Source organism: Protopterus annectens, chromosome 2.part2 (assembly GCF_019279795.1).
Source record: "Protopterus annectens isolate FY-2018-M chromosome 2.part2, PAN1.0, whole genome shotgun sequence".
Lineage (NCBI taxonomy): Eukaryota > Metazoa > Chordata > Ceratodontiformes > Protopteridae > Protopterus > Protopterus annectens.
The window spans coordinates 419,130,727-419,152,720 of NC_056730.1; the positions used below are offsets into that span (position 1 = coordinate 419,130,727).

The window sequence follows — 21,994 nt, forward strand, 5'->3', positions numbered from 1 at the left end:
ATATATATATATATATATATACATACATATATACATATATATATATATATATATATATATATATATATACACATATATACATATATATACATATCTATATATCTATATCTATATATATATATATATCTATATATAAATATATATATATATATCTAAGTCATCAATGTGAGAGGGATGGCTGAAAAGCATCTCTCCATAGAAGGGGAAATATCCACCTGCACTCCTTCTTGAGGGATAAGTACTTCAGATAAGTCATCTTTTACAGGCATATGCCTGAGACTGCCCCCTCTGGCACAGCGTTAGATGAGTCAAAATTACTGCGCGTAATATGGTAGCCCATAATGGAAGCTGTAATTAGAGTCTTCACTAGTTTCTCCTTCAGCAAAGGCAGAGAGAGAGCTGACAGATTTTCAAGAGCCACTAGGGAGAAGTGCAATCTGGACAGACAGAAGCAAACATGTGAGTAATCGGAACCCCATACTAGAAACACTTTGTCTAAAAGTTTACACTACTGTTTAGATAATGAAATGCAGTTTTCATGGGACTGCTGCTTGATCAAGGACATTACACAGGAGTTCAGTTTAGAATGCCTGGATCAAGAGTTCAATCAGCAAGAAGCTTGAAGAGGGTGTCACAGCCTTCTTATTTGCTAAGCAAGTAGGATTCAGCTGTGTTCTGGCTGGATAAATAGCAACCTTAACTATAAGTTGCAACTAAGGGTTCCCTCTCCCTCTCCATGTCGTTGTCAAAAGGAATGGGAGACCAAAAGGAATGGGAGACCAAAGGTGGAGTTTGTGGGCCTTATGGTTGATCCAAAGGAGATGTGGTGGTTAGCTTGTGTGAGGGATAATGATCTTCAGGTCCACGGACTTCATGGAGTTGAATGCATAATTGGCAGGTGTCCAATTATGTGCAATAATGTACTCACTAGTATTCAGGGTTGTCTTTTGTCAAATGCACTGGAGGAACATGCTTAGTGCTGGTGTCAAGTCATGTGCTCTAAGAGTGTATTATCACACCTGCAGAGACAGGCCTCTCTACATGTCACACACATTTCTGAATCCAGGGCATGAGCCACTGACATTGACATGGTAGAATATAGTGAAAATTCCTCATTTTAGGCCATCAAACATTGTTGGACTTCGGGGAGGGTCTGTGGAAAGGATCCTCTGTTCAGTGTGCAACTACCAAGCTCTGGTACAGGAACAGTAGCAACTCCTTCATGGGAGTAGGCAAGATGAGAGATGCTATACTCATTCAGCTACAGGATGGGCAGTGTGTGTGTTAATATCCCAGGAGGAACTCCTGGGTGGTAATTGGGAGAGTACCTCTCTCTCTTGAGCTCTTAGTCATAAGGTGAACCGGAGAAGAGGTGTATATTCAAGCTCCTGATAGCCAAGTATAAAAAGGCCATATGTGAAAACCATGGGGCAATCTTTGGTCTTACTTCCAAGAAAGTTTGGTGGATGTCTACCCTCCAAGTTTTTAATCCTCTGATGGTGTTCTAAGCAAATGCCTATTGTTTTGCATAGTATCCTCACATTGATCCCTGCACTGGGCAGTTTCTAGAGCTGCCATACTCTTCTTAGCAATGAGGTAGGCCTCCTCCTTACACTTTTGGGTGACCAAACTGGACTTGTAGAATATATGGTATGTCTTGCATCATGGTCCTCTCTGTCAGCCAGTGAAGAATGTGTCAATGTGAGTCCTGGCTCTCAAGCCAACGGCCACATAAGCACTTATATCACTCCAGTGCTTTAAGGGATCAAAGGCAGGAAAGTTTCAATAAAACATGCCACGAGTGGGATCCGAACTGAGTGAGTCAGAAAATTGAATTACGTGTGTGTGTGTGTGTGTGTGTGTGTGTGTGTGTGTGTGTGTGTGTGTGTGTGTGTGTGTGTGTATACGCGTGGGTGGGTCATAACTGTTAGACATGCTCTCCTGATGAGGCACTGATGCATAACATCATGACATGCATCGACAAAAGCTGCATGCTACTGATCAAAATAAACAGCTGAGAGAGGTTATCTTTCCTTCTCTCTCAATTGCAGAGTTGCTAAAGCGGGTCTGTGTGACACATAATGCATGCCTATAGAATTAATACAACTTATTCTGACATTTATAGAATTTTCAGAAGCATGTCGTAAATGATTTAACCAACAATGACATTTCATAAGAAGATGGAATTAATCAATTATAATAAGGCAAAATACACAGCAAATCAAAACTTTTTAAGGCATGCATTTTCTGTGAATCCAAATTTAGACATGCAAGGCTTACACTGAGCTCTGGTGTTGATGCCAAGTACTTATGCAATACATAAAGTGAGATAAGCTGGGTTGAAAGTTCATCAAATGCTTCTTGCAGCATTATCTCAGTTACTACTGAGACAGCACCTAAAAGGGTATAAACACAAAACAATACAGAGTCATCACCTGAAAAACAACCACTAAAACAGTACAGCAGTGATTCCAAACACGGTACAAACGGTTTCCTTATACAACAGTCTGCGTTTGTGGTTAACTCAGCTGGGGCATTCATTCTAAACAGCATGCAATAAAAACATGTTCCACAATGATCTTGATCTACTGTACTTTTTCTTTTTTAATGTAAGAGCCAAATGCACTTAAATCAGTTAGATTACTCTCTCAGAACACAAAGAACTTTTCTGATGTCTGAAATTTGATGTTGATCAGGAAAAAATAAAATGTATTTTTAGCAATGTTGCAGTATGTGATCTTTAGCAAATAAGACTACCACTGGTTTAGCAAATAAGACTACCAGTGGATTTTGTGTGTGTGTGTGTGTGTGTGTGTGTGTGTGTGTGTATATACACACACACACACACACACACACACACACACACACACACACAGTGGATAGAAAAAGTCTACACCCCACCCTGTTAAAATGCCAGGCTTTTTGTGATATAAAAAAATGAGACCACAATAAATCATTTCAAAACTTTTCCCACCTTTAATGTGACCTATAACCTGTAGAATTCAATTGAAAAACAACCAAATCTGTTGAGGGGAAAAATATAAAAAATAAAAAACTTACAATAAGCTGGTTGCATAAGTGTGCACATTCTTAAACTAATCCTTTCTTGAAGCACCTTTTGATTTAATTACAGCATTCAGTTTTCTTGGGGACACATCTGCCATAAATTAGAGAGAGACTGATTAACCCCAAATAAAGTTCAGCTGTCCTAGTAGGATTTTCCTGACATTTACTCAGTTGCCTGCTCCAGGAAAAGCCATGGTTCGCAGACAGCTTACAAAGCATCAAAGGGATTTCATTGTTGAAAGGCATCAGTCAGGAGAAGGGTACAAACATTTTTCCACAGCATTGGATATACCATGGAACACAGTGAAGGCAGTCATCAAAAAGTGGAGAAAATTTGGGACAAGAGTGACCTTGCAAAGAACTGGACGTCCCTCCAAAACTGATGAAAAGACTAGATGAAAACTGGTCAGGGAGGCTGCCAAGAGATCTACAGCAACACTGAAGGAGCTGCAGGAATTTCTGGTAAGTACTGGTTGTGTACGACATGTGACAACAATATCCCAGATTCACCATATGCCTGGACTATGGGGTAGGGTTGCAAGACAGAAGCCTTTTCTTACACAGAAAAGCATCCAGACCTGGCTAAAATTCGCAAAACAATACATCAGGTCTCCCAAAAGCATGTAGGAAAATGTGTTATGGTCTGATGAGACCAAGGTTGAACTTTTTTGGCCACAATTCCAAAAGGTACCTTTGGCACAAAAACAAAACTTTGCATCACCCAAAGAATACCATCCCCACGGTGAAGCATGGTGGAGGCAGTATCATGTTTTGGGTTTTCTTTTCTTCAGCTGGAACTGGGGCTTTTGTCAAGGTGGATGGAATTATGAACAGTTCCAAATACCAGTCACGTTTGGCTCAAAACTTTCAGGCACCTGCTAGAAAGCTGAAGATGAAGAGGAATTTCACCTTTCAACACAACAATGACCCCAAGCATACATCCAAATCAACAAAAGAATGGCTTGACCAGAAGAAAATAAAGTTTTGGAATGGCCCAGCCAGAGCCCAGACCTAAATCCAATAGAAAATCTGTGGGATGACATGAAGAGGGCGGTGCACAAGAAATGCTCCAACAATATGACAAATTTGGAGCACTTTTGCAAGGAAGAGTGGGCAAATATTGCCAAGTCAAGATGTGCCATGCTGATAGACTCTTACCCAAGAAGACCGAATGCTGTAATTAAATCAAAAGGTGCTTCAACAAAGTATTAGTTTAAGGGTGTGCACATTTATACAACTAGCTTATTGTACGCTTTTTATTTTTTTAATTTTTCCCCAAACAGATTTGTTTTTCTATTAAATTGTACAGGTTATAGATCACATTAAAAGTGGGAAAAGTTTTGAAATGAATTATTGCGGTCTCATTTTTTTTAGATCACAAAAACCTGGCATTTTAACAGGTGTGTGTACACTTTTTATATCCAGTGTGTGTGTTTGTTTGTATATTTTATATATATATATATATATATATATATATATATATATATATATATATATATATATATATATATACATATACATATATCTATACATCTATACACACACACAGTTTAACTGAAACCCATACACTGGTTTCCTTTGGCTACTTTTAATGCAATACGTGAACTGATAATTTCTGATTTTTTCAACTACAACAGAGAACAGGTGAGAAGGCAAAATGCTTGTATAAATTTACAGTAGCCAGTCAAACAACATGTCTCCAAAGCATAAAATGAAACCACAATATCTAGAGAAATGTGATGCTGGAAAGGAAAAACATACGAGCACCACTGAGGTAGTGAAATGATATCAAGACTGAACCTCAAACAAAGGAACTGTGAAGCAGCAGTGTTAACATATGCATTGTTCTGGCACTACAGCATTGCTAGAACAGCACGCTTACTTATTTGGAAAAGAGATAAAAAGCTGTTTAAATGGAAATTAGCTTGCTACAAATAAGTGAAAATTGCTGGGGAGAGGTAACAGTCCCACAAAGCACAATAATCATGAAAATACGAGCAACTTATATTAGGTAATGGTTGTTGTTGTGTCTTTCGGCTTATCCCGGTTAGGGTCGCCACAGCAGAACTCCGGTCCACTAATGTTTGGTAGTGGATTTTTACGTGACGAGTTACCAGCCCTGACGCACAACCTTCAAGGAAGGCATGCCCATTCACGCATGCCTCCACACAGAAGACGCTCTGAGAATCGAATGCGACAACGTCTCGCTGTGAGGCGACAATGCTATCGCAGCACCACTACTGCGGGTAGCAAATGGGATCCACATCTTTAGATATGCTAAGACCTGGCTACAGGATATTGCATGTCATCTGGAATTCTTCATTCGAGAAGCAAAGTGAACAGAACATGCTGACAAATTATTCAGTGCTCAAGTTGTTTATTGTGCTTGACAAAAAAACATTCAAAACTTGTTAGGTGTCAGTACTGAAACAAATATCTACAGAAATGAAAATATCTCTTTTTGGAAGTTTAACTGTTGAGAAATACAGAATAATAATCTGCAATTATAACAACAGTCCAGCTGCAACCACCACAAACTGTTTTCCTGCAAGACAAGTGGAAGCTCTTGACCTATAAATTCTATTTCTTGCTGCAACTGGAAGAGCCAACAAACATGAATAGTATAGCGTGCCTCATTTATGTATGTTGTTGATGAAGAGCACTTGATGATATTTAATACTTGTGCTTTTCAAGGACAGTTCAAGAATTGCTGTGAGCATAGAAAAGAACTTGCTGGCTGTCCTTTACATAGGCACAACATCCTACAGAAACCATAGAGCTTTATGCTTTTGGGAAGAAAAACGTAACATTTGTTGATTTGAAGACTTACTAGTCTATTTTACAGCAAATGATCACACAAGGGGCAAGTTTTTAAGAGTAGCAGACCTGACCTTACTAAAATGTATGAATAAATGCAGGCAAATAAAATTTTGAGAACACACAAACTAACTGAGAATGAACTGTGCAAAACAGAATACAAGTCCAATAAAAAAGCAAACAAAAAAGAGAGACAGACTGACAGAAACAGAGCATGTTAGAATGTATTGTCACAATAAGGGATCCAAGAGGTTGTTGTTGTGTCTTTCAGCTTTTCCCGGTTAGGGGTCGCCACAGCGGAACTCCGGTCCGCTAATGATTGGTAGTTGATTTTTACGTGCAAAGTTACCAGCCCTGATGCACAACCTTCAATGAAGGTACGAATCGAACCGGACAGCGTCTTACTGTGAGGCGACAACGCTACTGCAGCACCACCACCGCAGGACAATAAGGGATCCAAGAGGTACAAAGTAGTATTTTGTAGCTAAAATTCAAGAAACAAGTACCAGATGTGGTTAAGGCAAGACTGGAACAAACATCCTGTGTTTAGTATGCTTTTCTAGCAACTAAGGCATAAAATAATTTTGTAAATGTGTGTAAAAGGAAAGACAAGTATGAAAAATGTGCAATTTGCTGAAAGGAATAATGGAAAATAAATGATCTTTTCATGTTATAATGAAAAAGTTTATATGGTGATGTATGAAAATGCACTCAAAACAATGAAGACTGCAGCTGGCCTTAAACTCAGAATGAGCAGAATATATTTTTGGGGCACCATGTAAAGTTATTAGGCCAAAAACTACTAAAACCAAACTATAAAAGTAAATACACGATCAAGTTTTGAAAACACCACTTAAAACAAATTAATTTACTTAATATCCTAGGTTTTCTGGATTTTGAGAATACAGAAATAGCAAAACACATCTGCAGTCTGAAAGTAAACTGAGAATGTGCCCATGTTTACATCTGGGAACAGTTGTACAGTCCTAACATCTCAATTAGTGTAAAGGGCCACAGCAATGATATCCTACACAGCTATTATGATGCATTTACATGCTTAGTAAGGTTACTGTGAGAAAATCATATAAAAATATATCCTGGTGTTATGCCTGTAATACGGAAACAAGCTGGAAAGGCACCATAGCAAAATCACTGGGCTTGGTATCCAGGATCTAGTACTCAAGGAGAGGACAGACTAGAAATGGTAGGGAAACTGTTTGGAGGGAAAGTGTTCTGAAGACAGTGATAGCTGCCTTCAGAATTAGTAGTTAAGAGTAATGACTGCTTACCCCCCAATATCACTTTTGGACAATAATTATAAATTGTTCATAGCCATAATGGCAAGCAGATTTCCTAAATGCATCACCCAGTTAATACATTGACCAAATGGGTTTTATCCCAAATAGAACCATGTCTGACAACATCTTAAAGAAATCCTTACTGGTGGAATAAGCCTCAGAATTAAAGACTCAGTTGTTAAATTTAAGTATGGCCATGGAAAGCGTCTTTGGATAGACAGTTCCCTTTCTGGTACTTAGAAGCCATGGTTTCCACAATCTTTTATTTCTTTAATTAAGAATTTGCATTTTGGGCTATTTACTAAGATTAAAATGGTAGACTTTAATTAGATTTCATTTGGGTATGGGAACCAGTCAGGGTTGCCTACTTTACCCACTTCTTTTTACAATCTACGCAGAACCCTTATGCAAGATTCAAGTCTCAGCAGCAGGTAAAGAAACTAAATTAACACTGTATGCAGAGTCAAGCCCCAAAAATGGTTTTCAACTTGTTACACAGCTGTTAAACCAGTGCAGTTCAGTTTCAGGGTATATGGTTAATACAAGTACATTTCAGTTAATTAGACTAAATTACTCCTTATCTGCTAAGCTGCTGTAAGCATTCATAGGTTCATAGGCAACTGCTAGGTTGGCTGCCTTTGTGGGCCATTTTAAGCCTAGTCAATTTCCCTTTTGGTGCTTGAATTAACCTATACCATTTTGTGTTAAAATGGTCTTACTTATCCCATGATCAATAACTATATCTATTACCTCTAGTAAAAATAACTGAGATCATACCATAGATAATTTGAGGACACACATACTTGGGATAAAGCATTTAAGGGCAGACTGTCCATCAGTAGTACAAGGACAGATACTCCTGGGGTAAAATTTCTGCTTCTCATCAATAGATCCAAGTTGCTCTTGAATAAGGACAGGGACAAACTTTGTTTAAGGTAGATGGTAAGTCTGTTCTAGAGCAGCAGTATCCAAACTGTTCTGTTAATGTTGCAGAAGAGGTATAGATCCCTAGACTGGGTATTTCTGATAGCATTTGACTTGCTGATGTGTAGTAAAATCCATCAGTAATGGGATGGATGATGCCTTGCATGCCAGACAACTGTCACCTCTTAGCAGTCTGTAGGACATCAAATACAGCGACAGGACTTTGACTCAGTCCATGTAGGACATATTGTTTAGGCCTTCAGTCCTTGTGGGTGTTCAGGTTGTTGCATGTCCTGGATACATACATACTGAATGGGGGGCCATTATACTCAATGACTGGCCTAATGAGGGCTGAGTAAAAGGGGACAATGACATCTGAAGATATAGGCACAATCCGTTTATAAGCTGTGCTTATAGAGGGGATTTCTTATGACAGTGGTCACATGTTGGTTGAAAGTTAAGTTACTGTCTACATAAGTTCCGAAATGGTTGAAAGTTAAGTTACTGTCTACATGAGCTCCCAAATCTCAAACTGGGTCATCTCTTGGGGTGCATTTTCAATGTGGTAGTTCCTTGTGGTAGACAACCTCCCAAAGGATAACATAATGCATTTTACGGCATTTAGTTTCAGTCAATGATTTTGGCACCAGTTATTTATTTGGGACAAACCTTTCTGCAGGATGGCCAAGTCATTTGTGGATTCAATGACTGCTCGTAGATTGCAGTCATCTGCAAACTTAGTCAACCAGAGCCTTTTGGCATTAGTTTTTACTTCAGAAAAGTAGACTCCAAATAGGAGAGGTTCCAGAACAGAACTCTGGGGAACTCCAGTGATCACTGATCTCCATGGAGATAACGTCTCCTATTTTAATTTCAGGCATCCTACCTGTGAGCATGTTAGCAATACATCGGATGACATAGTGGTTTATTCCCAGTTTAATTTAGCTTTTCTACCCAGTGAATACAAGCATTTAAAATATTTTTTGTCCTTGTTGCTGCACAGCAAGCTAAATATACTGGGCATTTCAGATCGCTTGGGTCTACAGAAATTAAAAAAGGCCACCTTGGATTTTCTTTGTTCTGACTCTACATGCACAGTTCTGTCAGAGATTCTGAGTCTCCCATTACATTTTGCAGTACTAGGTCTCCAAAATGTGAATACTGTATTAGAGTTGCTATATTTAAAACTAGCTTGACTATCAAAATAAGAACGTTCTCCTCTCTAGAAAGATATGATTCTTAAAACTGGAGGTGTGGAGAGTTTTTTTTATCAGACTATTCTAAAGTAAAAACAAACAGTCACAAAAACTGTAAATCCACAGAAAGAAGTCAGGAATCCACACAGAGTAGAATTTAGAGCTTTTGTCTCTATTAGAAACTTCATCAGAATGATTCTGATGAAGTTTCTAATAGAGACGAAAGCACTAAATTCTACTCTGTGTGGATTCCTACCTTCTTTCTGTGGATTATCAGACTATTCTAGTAAGGGGCAAGCTGGTAAGTAAAATAAATTCACTGACTGCTAGGGTGGTTATGGCCTCTTTAAAATAGACCTTTAGGTTTACAGGAATATCCTCTTGGAAGATCAATACGACTTAAATTTGGATGGATTTAATATTGAAGACCTTTCCGGGTTGGGTGCAATACGAGTTTAAACAACATGTATAGCTGCTTTTTTGGGATCAATTGCTGGATAATGGAATGACTGTCGACTGAGACAGTTTTAGTATTTTGGCAAGGAGAGCTGAAGTTTTGACCCTTAGGAAGTGGAATCTAGGCCAAACTCCACCTACAGATATCTCACAATTGATTACTCTAACTTTAACAAGCAGAGTCGAGAGACTGGACATATAAAGAGAACAACAGGGTCTGCATACTGGATATCTGCAGGGAGTCTATTTTTTTTTATTCTCCTGCTCAATGGACTAGAATGTTAGACATGTAGGGGATTAGAAAAAGATAACTGTTTCTATGTTTTCTGGGAGTGTTCTTGCCTTTCCTCCATTAAGTAGAAATCCAGTCAGTCCTTGAATTAATGCTTGCGTGTCAAGTGGACATAACGCCCACTGCCTGTCTTATTGGTTCCTGAGAGGAGGATTCCTATTACAATGTAGAATTTTTGGTTTTGAACTTTGTTTACTGCCTAAAATGTGCATTAAGTATTCTCCTGCAGATTCATGGCTCGAGGTTGTTTCTGACTCCCCAGAGGATTGGTCTTTGGCTTAGTATAGAGGTTTATAGGTGGTTGGCATAATGGTTAAGGTATTTGCCTTATAAACCAAAGGTGCAGGGTTTGATTTTTCACACAGGGTAATTGGCTAGGCTTAAAATGGCCCACTAAGGCCATTAGCCTAGTACTAGTCTATGAGTCTACACTAAAAAACTGACAGAAGTTATGTACTCACCATGATAGAACTATGTTGTCGTACTTTTGTCTGGTTTAACTAATATGACTCGGATCCAATTCAGAACCAGTCTTTGTATCTCCAAAAGTGTGGATCCTGGGCTTTGACTCCTCTCCTACACATAATCCTTCTCCGCCTCTCCCTGAATACCTCAGATCAAATTTGCCCATGAACATATATTGATATCTTATTGAAAACTATGCTTGAACCAAGTCGAGCATAAAAGTATCTACTGCAGAAAGAAGGAGCAATCAGCTGAGCCTGAGGTTTGCAAGACTCCTTAGAGTACCACCCATTCATCGAGGCTCAACAGGTGACTATGTGGAAGGAAAAAGGACAGAAGGATGTTGAACCACACAAAAATAGGATAACATAGAGCTATCATTACGGTGATTACATAACTTGCGTATCGGATGTTGTCCATTTTTGTCTAATTCAGCTGATGGGACAAAATCTATAGTCTAGTAGGGCCAAAACAGGAGAGTGATCTGGATTGTATGCCTACTTTATAATGAGACACAAAGGTATAAACAACTGATCATGTTGCAGCAGCACAAGTTTCATCAATGGGCAGATTTTGTTGAAAAAAACTGTGGATATTGCCACCGACCTTGCTGAATGAGTCTTTCTTTTGATAATGGTGTAAACAGTTTGTTGTGAACAAATAAAATGCAGTTTGACAACCATCTAGAAAAAGTGACTTTGGAAACACCATGCCCTAATTTAACTTTGGAAAAGGCATCAAATAGCTGACCTGATTTTCTTAAGTCTTTTGTCCTAGGGAGTTAAAATCTAAGTTGTCTATGAAAGTCAAGTAACTGTAACATATACTCCCCTTTGTTTGAGAACTTTGGAAAGAAAACTGGAAGATTTATGGATTGATTGATTTTGGTTTTGGATGCCACCTTAAGAATAAAGGAAGAATTTAAGTGCCACATTAGGAAATAAAGGAAGGATTTGGGTTCAAGAAGACTCTGTCCTTATGAAAGGTCAGATATGGTGGTTTGCAAAAAAACAGCCTGTTATCCCAGAGATTCTCTTGGCTGAAGTGACTGCCACCAAGACGATTGTTTTCCATGTTAAGTACTTAAGATCTACTGAGCTTGCTGTTATAAACAGAGATTGTGCAAGGGCTTGCAGCATTACTGTCACATCCCAAGGAGGAAAAAAGATTTCTTATGGGAGATCCGAGAAGGAAAGTACCCTTCAGGAAGGCTTTAGAAACTTTTAAAAAGGCTACTTGTGTCTGATTATAGCCAAAGTGAAAACTTGAAATAGCTGCAAATTGGACTTTTATAGTGAACCTTTATGAAACAACTATAATAAGAAATTCAATACTGAAAGGAGAGAAGCAGAAAAAAGATCTAATCCCTTCTCAATGGCCCATAATGAAAACCTTTTCCATTTACTTCAGTAAACCTTCCTGCTGCTGGATTTCTGAGAAGCTGTTAGAATGTGAACTACCTCTTCTGAAAACCTGGCATCTTTGCCATTGTTAAAACTGGAGTAACTAAGGGGTTAGATTGAAGGTGTCTAGATCCATGAGAGGATAACCAAATGAGTGAGACTGGAGATCTAGACTGTGAGCCAGTGTCCAGGGAGGACACAGTAGATGAGGCTGAAGGAACAGAACCAAACTTGTCACAGCCAATAAGAAGCAATGAGGATCACTTTCAACTTGTACCTTCTGGCTTTCTGAATGAACTTTGTGATCTAAGGGAAGAGGAGAAAGGCATACAGAAAACCTGGGGGCCAACTGTGGACCAGACAGTCCCTTAGTGACTGACCCTGAGGAGGGTTGAGGGCAAAGTAACTGCTGCACTTGTTGTTTAGGTGAGATGCAAACAGCTTGTAACAAGACTGGCCTTGGTGATGGAAATTTTTCTTCACCACTGTTTGGCTGGGGGAGCATTTGTAAGGCAGAAGAAAGTTTCTGCTTAGCTCATTCACTATCATATTAGAAGTCCCTAGGATGTTCATTACTACAAGAAAGAGATGGCAAGACATCGTCCATTGCCAAACCCTCATTGCTTCCCAACACATAGTATAAGATATGGTTCCCTCTTGTTTGTTGATGTACCAGACTAATGACATACCTGTCTATCTGAATGAAAATCACATCTTCTGGCAGAAGGTCTTGAAATGTCTGCATTACTAACAAGGCTGCTTTCATCTCCATAATGTGGATGTGAAGATCGGCCTCTAGTTGTGTCCATATACCTTTAACAGTCTTCACTTTGTAATACCCCCCATCCTAAAAGGAAAGCACCCGTGGAGACCACAGTCATGGGGAGAAGGGGGCAGAATGGACAGCCCTTGAAAAAAAACTGGGGAAGATTCTCACCAGCTGATATGAGTCCTGCATACTGGAGTTAGTCTGATGGGTTTACTCAATGGATGATGTAGTTGGAACCAATGAACTGATACAGTCCACCGAAGGACACTCATGTTGAAATGAGAAAAGTGGACCAGAGTGATTGGTGAAGCCATAAGACCTAGTAGTTTTAGAATCAGTCTTGCTGTGGGACTGATTTACTACTTTGCAAAAGGAAAGAATCCTGGAGTGTGGTAAGACAGCTATCTGGTTCAATGTGTCTAGGTGGTAGCTGATGAATTCTAGTGACCGAGTTGGATTTAGTTGGCTCTTGAAGATGTTGACTGACACCGAAACTGTGAAACAACTGGAGTAAAGTGTCCCATCTGTGGATGAGTAGATTCTTGGTTGGAGCATTTAGGAGCCAATCGTCCAACTACAGAAAAACGTGCAACCCTTGCAGCTTGAGAAAGGCTGCAACTACTACTGTACATTTAGTGAACACTCAGCGTGTTGTAGTAAGATCAAAGGGCAGAGCTCAGAATTGATAATGACTGGCTCCCACCCTGAAATGGAGAAATCTTGAATGTGTTATCTTTACATGACAAGGATTCTGGAGATCTACCGAGCACATGAAATCCTCCTTCCTGAGTAGAGGTAGATTGGATAGAACTGTGACCATATGTAATTGTGTCTGTTTCCTACACTTGTTTACATGACTGAGGTTCAAAATTGATCACAGGTCCCTGGTCTTTTTTGAAACTAAAAAGAACCTGGAGAAGATGTTGGATCCTAGTTTGTCTGGTGGGACCTGTTGGATTGCTCTTTTTCTGAGAGATTTTTCACTTCTGCTGTGTTGGATTCCATTTGGTGGGTAGTACTAGGGGAATGCTTTTTCTTGCATGGGTTGTTGGGGAAGCTAAAGAAAGGGAATTGTGTATCCTCTGGTGATTATCCAAAGCACTCGTGAATCCGGAGTGGTGGCTTGCCAAGTTTGTTGGTGCAGAGATAAAATATCCCCCGAATGCCTTCAGAGTGCAGCTGTCAGGCAATCTTTCTGGAGCGCTGGAAGGATTTCTCTAAAAATGATCTAAGAAATCCTTGGTTTTGCACACTGCCCCTAGAGCAACATCCACTGAAACTCCTGCTTCCCTCTTCTCACAGGAAGGTTTATCCAAGGAAGCATCTTGGTTAAAACCCTGAGATTTTTCTGAACCACATCATTCCTCCTTGTTGACTTCCTTGAAAAGATCTACTGTGGAGTTGAGAAACAGATGCCCATGGCAGGCAGGGTCTTACCATCCTTCTTGATCCTGGTTAGTGTGCCTTAACCATGCATCCAAAAAGAGTGGAACCATCGTAAGAGGCATTAAGGAAGGACATCTTAACGCCTTCCCCAAAATCACACAACTGCATCCAGGCATGAAGATATACAGCTTTACCAGTGTCTGCTGCTCTCACTGTTCCATCAACTGCATTGGACAGCAGAAGTTAGAAAGCGAGTTGAGGTTAAATGGCTTAGATTACACATTTTTCTAGACATCTGCGGGCAAATTACCCAAGTCAGAACTGGTAAGCTCTTTGGTTAATTCTCTCTAGAAGCATGTGACATGAGCGGGGTAAGTTCAGTGTTTTAAGGGAAAAGGTCACTGAATCATAAGCCCATTTTCTAAATCTGTCTACAGCCCTAGATTCCCTACTTGGGGGGGGGGGGGGATGAACGGATGTATTTTGTTTGGACAGCTCTTTCTTTCTGTGGCCGCTGCTACAACCATAGCATCTTCTGGAGGACATTTACTCCAGTTTGTCCAATCCTTAGGAAATGCCAAGATTTTGTCAGGTTTCTTAGGCATCACATCCACTGTCTTTGTTTCTTTCCAGGCTCAAAGAGCCACCATATCAATGAGAATATCAGGAGAACAGACAGCCCAGGAGTTAGAACAGCCATCTCCAAAAGCCTCCAGAAACACTGAATCTTCTGAGGAAAGTGTATCAGTGGACTAGCCTGCTTTTTGCTTCATCAATTCCAGGATTTCACCAAAGGTAACACCTTCAAAAGGGGACACAGGGGATCCCTCCCCTTCATCCAAGTCTTTGTCTTCCATGACAGATTTGGGTGATGAATCTATAAGTTTCCTTTTAAAAGTCTGTTTCTTATGGACCTGGTGTTGTGCAGCCTCAGACTATGGATCCAAATTAGACTGGGAGTTCAGAGTGAGCATTTCCCCAAGACTTTTGGAAGCCGGCTGTTCCTGTTGGTGCAGAGGTGAAGGCATAAAAAGAAAGGGGCCAGAATGGAACTGAACATGCTGGATGCACCCCTTTTCTTGTAGCAAGAACCCTGTTGAAGGATTCAAATGCTCAGTCGGAAATTGAATTGAGAAGGACTCTCAAGGGGCCAGAGCTGAGAGAACTTCACCAGTGCTGACCTGTCCAGATCTGAAGCTGAAAGCAGATGCACCGAGAGGAACAGACAGATCTGAAAGCTACAAAGATGACCTGTCTTCTGAGGCTTCAGCTCAGATTATCTTCCTGATCTGATAAGGTCAGAGCTAAAAGAGAGTGGGGTAATGTCATTGTCAATGACGCAAGGTCTATTGGTGCCAAAGCAGGTGATCCAGGTATGTTAGGATCTATGTGCTGCAGATCTATGAATCAGACTGATATCGGATTCCTGAAGTGAAGAGGTCACATGATGTGTTCTCAAGTTGCTCTGCACAGACAATGCTGGGATATCCTCCAGCTGAACCTGTTGTTAAAGAAACCTCTGCATCAACTTGTTGACATCAGCAAGGCTCCACAAACAATGGGCAAATCCCGATGAAGAGACTGCTGAAGAAGCCTTCAACTACTGTCCTTCTTGAAGAATCAGGGAATGTAACCCAAGGCTGACCGCCTTTGGTTTGAAAAGTACTGGAGGTGAAGGAGATCAGATCTGACTTGACTTTGGATTTGATGGCTTCACAATTTCTGCTGCTGGATCCAGGATAGCTGTCTGGTTGGGGGACCATTTTCTTGTTTTTTCTGAACTCTTCTCAGGAACCCTGCTTCTCTGAGACTTTTGTTACTCTGTCTTTCTCTTTCTGATTTGGCTTGTCCACAATCTTTGAAAAGGATGCAGATGACAGAGATGACCCCCGTTGAGCTGCTAACAAACCTTTAAGGATTAGCTTTGTCCTTTCAACTTTGGAATGCCTTGTGACCAAAAAAGCACAGGCCTTCCAGTAAGTGTCAAGATGGGCTGCTCTCAGATGATATATACAGTGGGTGTGGAGGTCCTGTGGGAGAATTTTGTGGCCAAACTTAAAACACTTTTTGAAGCTCCTGCCCATGTGGTCCATATTGTATCACTGAAAGACAGAAACCCACAGCAACAATCATCACACAAAAGACAACTAAACTGTTAAAGTTCAACTAGAATGTCCCACACAGTAGACGTAACTTACAACTACAAGGCACTACCGAAAAATACCCAAGCAGTAATCCCTTAATGATCCTAAAAGCCTTATCTACCTACAATATAAGATAATACTAATCTAAAAGCTTAATACAGATATATGCAAAGTCGACAGAAATAAAGAAGCTTGAGAAAGAACTTATATATATATATATATATACATAAATGGTAAACAAGGGTAGGGAAATGTGAAAAATATATATATATATATACATAAATGGTAAAACAAGGGTAGGGAAATGTGAAAAAAGTTAAGTCTAAGCTTAAAGGCTTAATAAAAGAGAAAATAACTGCTGACTTACCATTGGTGCAGAACTGGAGATTACAGCCCTACAAATGTACAAACTGTTTAGTTCAGGAGGCAAATGAGATCTGAGGTATTCAGGGAGAGGAAGAGGCAGGGAGTGATTATGAATAGGGGAGGAGTTAAAGCCCCGGTTCTACACATTTGCAGGTGCCGAGAACAGATCAGAGTCCCATCATTTGAATCAGAAGAAAATGGACAAACATCCAATCTCTAGATACAATTCATCTAATGAACACTGTAGAGTTTCATATTTTGGGAAGTGTGTAAAACCCAAGAACTGTTTGATACAGTGTGTGAATTTGCTTTTCTTTCTGTTTTGTTTTCTTGTTTATAAGTATATACACAGTTTTTTGAATAAAAATGCTTTTAGTTAAAAATGCTACTCCTAAACTTTAGGCATTTGTTTCCTTTTAATCCCCTGACCGTTGTAGGGATCATCTCATCTTTTAATTTAAGTAAGTTAGCCAGTAAAGAATTCTGATGCAGTTTCCACAATTTTTTATTCAAAAATAGTTGTCCATTCTACTGCATCTAGTCCTATTTGGAGTAACCGTTTACAACAGCAGAGGCATGTCCCAGTCACTAGTATCAGTACCCTCTTGAATGACCAATAAGGAAAAAGTACGAATGCATAAGAACTTGACAAAATATTCAAGATCACTGTTGAAGTACAGTACTGGGACTTCAGCCACTGACGGTCACGACATCTAGCCCGACTTCAACAGCTTAGCACTCTTCCTTCTCCTGACATTGCTCTCACCTGTCTCTTATTTAGAAGAATTTCCGTAATAATTTCCTCATTTTTGCTCTGTTTTGATTTTCTAGTAAATTACTTAACACTATATAAAGTAGGTCAGTATAATGGAAGACAACAGAGATGCATACTTTTTACTACTTGGAAAATACATACATAGAGCAAAACATGCTTTTCTATTCACTCTAAGTGAATTAGTGTAATATTTAGAAGTCGTCTCAGATTTTGGGCTTTTGCTCCTCCATTACTTTTCATTTTGTCCTTGATATCTGAGCAAAGATGTAAAGGGTTGTGCCTCCAGAGGTTGTAGGTGCCTATCCCTCTGGGACAGAAGGACATTACCAGTACAAACTGACATCTGCTCACACAATATTAGAACATTCTGGCCCATGCTGTAAGGTCAAGTACAGTGAAAGTTTAGGGTGAAAGGGCTTGTAAAGACTATTAGGAGTACAGAGTAGAAGAGACCCAAATGGACTACAGTAAGTTGAAACAGGGCTCCCCAAATTCTAGTATGACATGAACAAGCTCAATACCTTATAAACAGGGGAGAAAAAGCTAAGGCTAAAGTGCCCACCACAGCAAATGATGCTCCACAGTAAGAAAGGGGATGGTGGAATGGAAATGATCTACACGAACATCTACTATTATGGTAGTCTTTCACAAAACCATACTAGATCACTACTGCAGTAATCCTGGCTATTACGAAGATTCCCAGGGCTCTATCAAGCGAGGGAGATGAATAGAAAAGAGTGGATTAATTGCAATACACCTTGCAGTATCTGCTTGCAATGCTTTTAGCAAATGCTGATGGACAATCAAGTAGCTGCTTCCAAAATGACCCATGTTGCGAGTCCCCTAAGGAAAGCCATAACTGCAGATGTGCCCCTGCAACTGCTGCAGTCTAAAATCCTTTGAGTTTCTTACATTGGGTAGAACAACAGAAGAAAATGAGTAGGCCATAGATTTAGAAATTGTACTCACACTGCCCTTCCCTGCTTTTCATGTGGCAAAATAGGTAAACAGCTGCTTGTAACTTCTATTATCATTGCTTCTATGCAAACAGTATCACAATTACCTGTGTAGCAGTACTCCAAACCTTAGAATCTACATTCTTTCTCTCCTGTTTTATGGATTGGGAATGAAGACAGGTTGATGGATGGTATGACTAAAGGAAAATCCAATTACTACCTTAGGCATAAGGGAGATTTGTTCTAAGATTCATCTTCTCCTTGCAGAAAGCTAATAATTGTTCTGTGCACATCAGTGCTTGGATCTCTTACTTGAGGTGATAGCTACAAACATGGATTTTTTCCAAGTCAGGTACATAAAAGGGGCTGTGGCTGCAGGTTCAAAAGGTGACAGCATCAGTTTTTCATTATTATTTTGGTCCCATGGTTTACGATCGTCATGTGCAATACTCCTTTTAGAAACTATAAGTAGAAGACATGGCAAGGAAAAGCCATCAGAAAGCAGGCTGGGATAGCCAAAACATGTACATTGATGGAAGCACAGGTTAATCTTGTAGTGAAAAGCCCACTTAAATACTGGGATATCATGGACACTGGTCTAAGTTCAAAGCCCTGATTCCTTCTTAAATTGAAATGCTCTTGAGCAGAACTTTTCAGCTGGTCACTGTCTGGAAATGCAAACAGGTCTACCCATGGAAGAGCCTGGTTGTGTACCAGCTGGAAGGAGACATCTCTGTGTAACATCCATTCAAATGAATCTGTGTTATGATGTGCCAAGCTGATCATTGCATTTTGACGTGACAGAATGTATACTACCTCTATGGTTATATGAGACTGCAGTGCTGTTCCTCATACAATCATTGCCAGCCTGCAAAGGTGATATGTTTGCGTCTTTCCCGCTTGTTGATGTATTACTTGACTGTCATACTGCCTGTGACTACTTTTTCTACTATATGAAGGCCTTCAGTGAGTACATCTTGGTAAATCACTTACTTCATGCTTATATACTTCCTCATTTGGGCTGCATTCCAAAAGTCTTCGACTTGAAATGCTGTAAGCATGCTTCCCAGGTTAGGTCTGAAGCATCTGTTAGTGTCTGGTTAAGGGAGCTGAGTAAAAGAAGCTCTCAAGCTCATTTTGACTTGGGTGGGTCACCATTTAATCTCCTTAGAAAAGCAGGGTAAAATGTGAACCATATATTTTATGGACCGGGAATGTTGGTTTTAAATTGATCTCTGGTACTAGTGAAGCCTCTTCATACGCAATCTGGCCAAAAGTACCATCAAGATGACAAAAGTTGGATCCCAGAGATACTCTCTGGTTTACATCTTCCCCTTTCTGTGCCATTTTGTGGAAGTATGTTCCACCTTCTCTTGGGAGACAAATACCTTTTGGCAACCGAAGTCTAGAAGTAATCACAGGAATATACCTATCTTGAAGGGAATACAATTTGATTCTGGGTTGCTGAGGGAGAAACCAAGACTTTGGAAGCATTCCTTGAGGAAAGCGAAGACCCTGTCATCCACTTCTTTGGACAGTGCATGTGTGATGGAGTCATATGTATGGCTAAATGCGGATGTCCCTTTGTCCTGTAATATGAATTACTGGAGTCAGCCAATTTGTAACTAGCCTAGGAGCAGCAGTCAGTCAAAAGGTAAAAATGGTAAACTGATAATGACTGTCCTCTATTCTGAATCTGAGAAAGCATCTCCTTATTTAATAAAATTTTTACAATGTACATCTTACTCCCATTGTTCTTACTCGCCCTCAATACCCTAACTCATAGTACGTCAATAAATACTGCCATACCCCTAGAGAATACTTCCTTATCATACAACATACACTATAACACATAGTAAAACTCACACAGATTTCACCATTTCTTCAACATTACTTACTGAAAACAATATAGTGCACACTAACAAGATCCGCCTACCCCAGCCACACATTCCAAAATCAACAAACATACACCTCAAAAACCTTTCACACATAATTAAACATATCATAACTATCAGTACTATACTTCTGACCACAGGTGACATACACCCAAACCCAGGACCATGTGACAACATACTTCCTAACAAAGAAAAATCTGACTTACTCATCATTAACATCAACACCAAAACTCTCTCTAATAAACTCCTTGACCTGCATGCATTCATTAGTCACTACTCCCCTGACATACTTATTACTGAGACCTGGCTGAAACAATACCCAAAACAAAGAAATCCTCCCCCCAGGATATAATATTCTTCGGTTAGACAGATCTGGAAGGGAGGGGGAGTTGATATTCTTTTCAAAAGCACACTCAACCTCCAACCTCTTCAAATCCATATACCCAAAATTCAAAATGCTGAAACTATAGGCTCTGTCCTAGCTCTAAACAATGAAAAACACATCAACATTCTCTGCAGCTATATTCCTCCAGGCAATAACTCTTCTACTATTGAATAAATCCTTCAATGGGTAAGCTATAACCTGCCACAGGAATCTATTATACTAGGTGACCCAAATACTGACTGGTTAGCCTGCAAATCCATTAACCCCACCAACCAAATGAATTTCTATGGATTTAACCAAGTCATACAAGACCCCACCAGAATAGATAAAACATCCCAAAAAAATCCATTATTGATTGGACATTAGTAAACTACCCCAAACAATACTACCAGGCAAGATGCCTTCACCCCACTTTCCTTGCAAGGAAATGTACCAGTATTCCAAAGCCTATAACCTACAGACAGATCAGGGATGACCATACTATAAACCAACAGGACTTAAATTACACTTTAAAACAATTCAACTGGAAACCTCTACTAACCCCTAGGACTAGACCAAGCAGTTGACTATTTTAACAGCATGTTTATCGATGTTCTTAACTCAATCGCACCTATCAGGAAAATAAGAGCCAAAGCAAATTATGATCCGTGACTAAGCAGAGACAAGAGAGCCTTACTAAAGTCTAGAGATAAGGCCTGGAAGAAATGGAAAAAAGACAGCTCCAACCAAGACAAGCAAAACTATAGACAGCTCAGGAAGCTGACCAAAAAACAAACCAAACTAGATAAACAAAACTACTTCTTCGTTCTCCAAAACAAACATTCAAAAATCCCCCCAAAATGTTGGCATGCTATCAATTCCCTTCTAAAATCTGGTAAAACAACTACCCCTGCCCCCACCTCCCCAAATAAGAATAATCAAGACATCCCTTCCCAATTTAATCATCACTTTATAAACTCGATCCAGACACTGTCTACCCAGCTGTCCAAGACTAACCCCTCATCAACCCCTAAAAAAGAAAACTCTATATGTAACGCTACTAGAACTCCATATAACGTACCTTCCTTCACTCTTTCACCTGTTCCAACTTCTAAAATTAAACAAACTCCTTCTGAACTTGAAACCTACTACTCTAGATGCTGACAGACTACCTGCTAACTTTCTAAAAATAGCAGCCAACTCCCTATTTTACCCAGTCCCAATCCTTATCAATCGGTCCATTCAGGAAGCTTATGTCCCTCAAATATGGTAAACATCCTACATCCTACCTCTACATAAAGGTGGCCATTCCAAGGATTTCTCCAATACCGTCCAGTAGCTATACTCCCTCCAATATCTAAGCTTCTTGAGAAATGTATTCATTCTCAAGTTATGCAATACTTGGACATACACAATCTTCTA

The 21,994-nt window shown here is 39.8% G+C and overlaps 1 protein-coding gene across 1 annotated transcript in view; it reads right to left on the reverse strand.

Moving 5' to 3' along the window:
• MRPS27 (mitochondrial ribosomal protein S27) overlaps nucleotides 1-21,994 on the reverse strand; it is a 1,668,787-nt gene that overhangs the window by 280,068 nt on the left and 1,366,725 nt on the right. Inside the window, exon 5 of the mRNA XM_044063934.1 lies at nucleotides 2,281-2,396. Within this exon, the coding sequence (XP_043919869.1) occupies nucleotides 2,281-2,396 (116 nt within the window). The remainder of the gene's footprint in view (nucleotides 1-2,280; nucleotides 2,397-21,994) is intronic.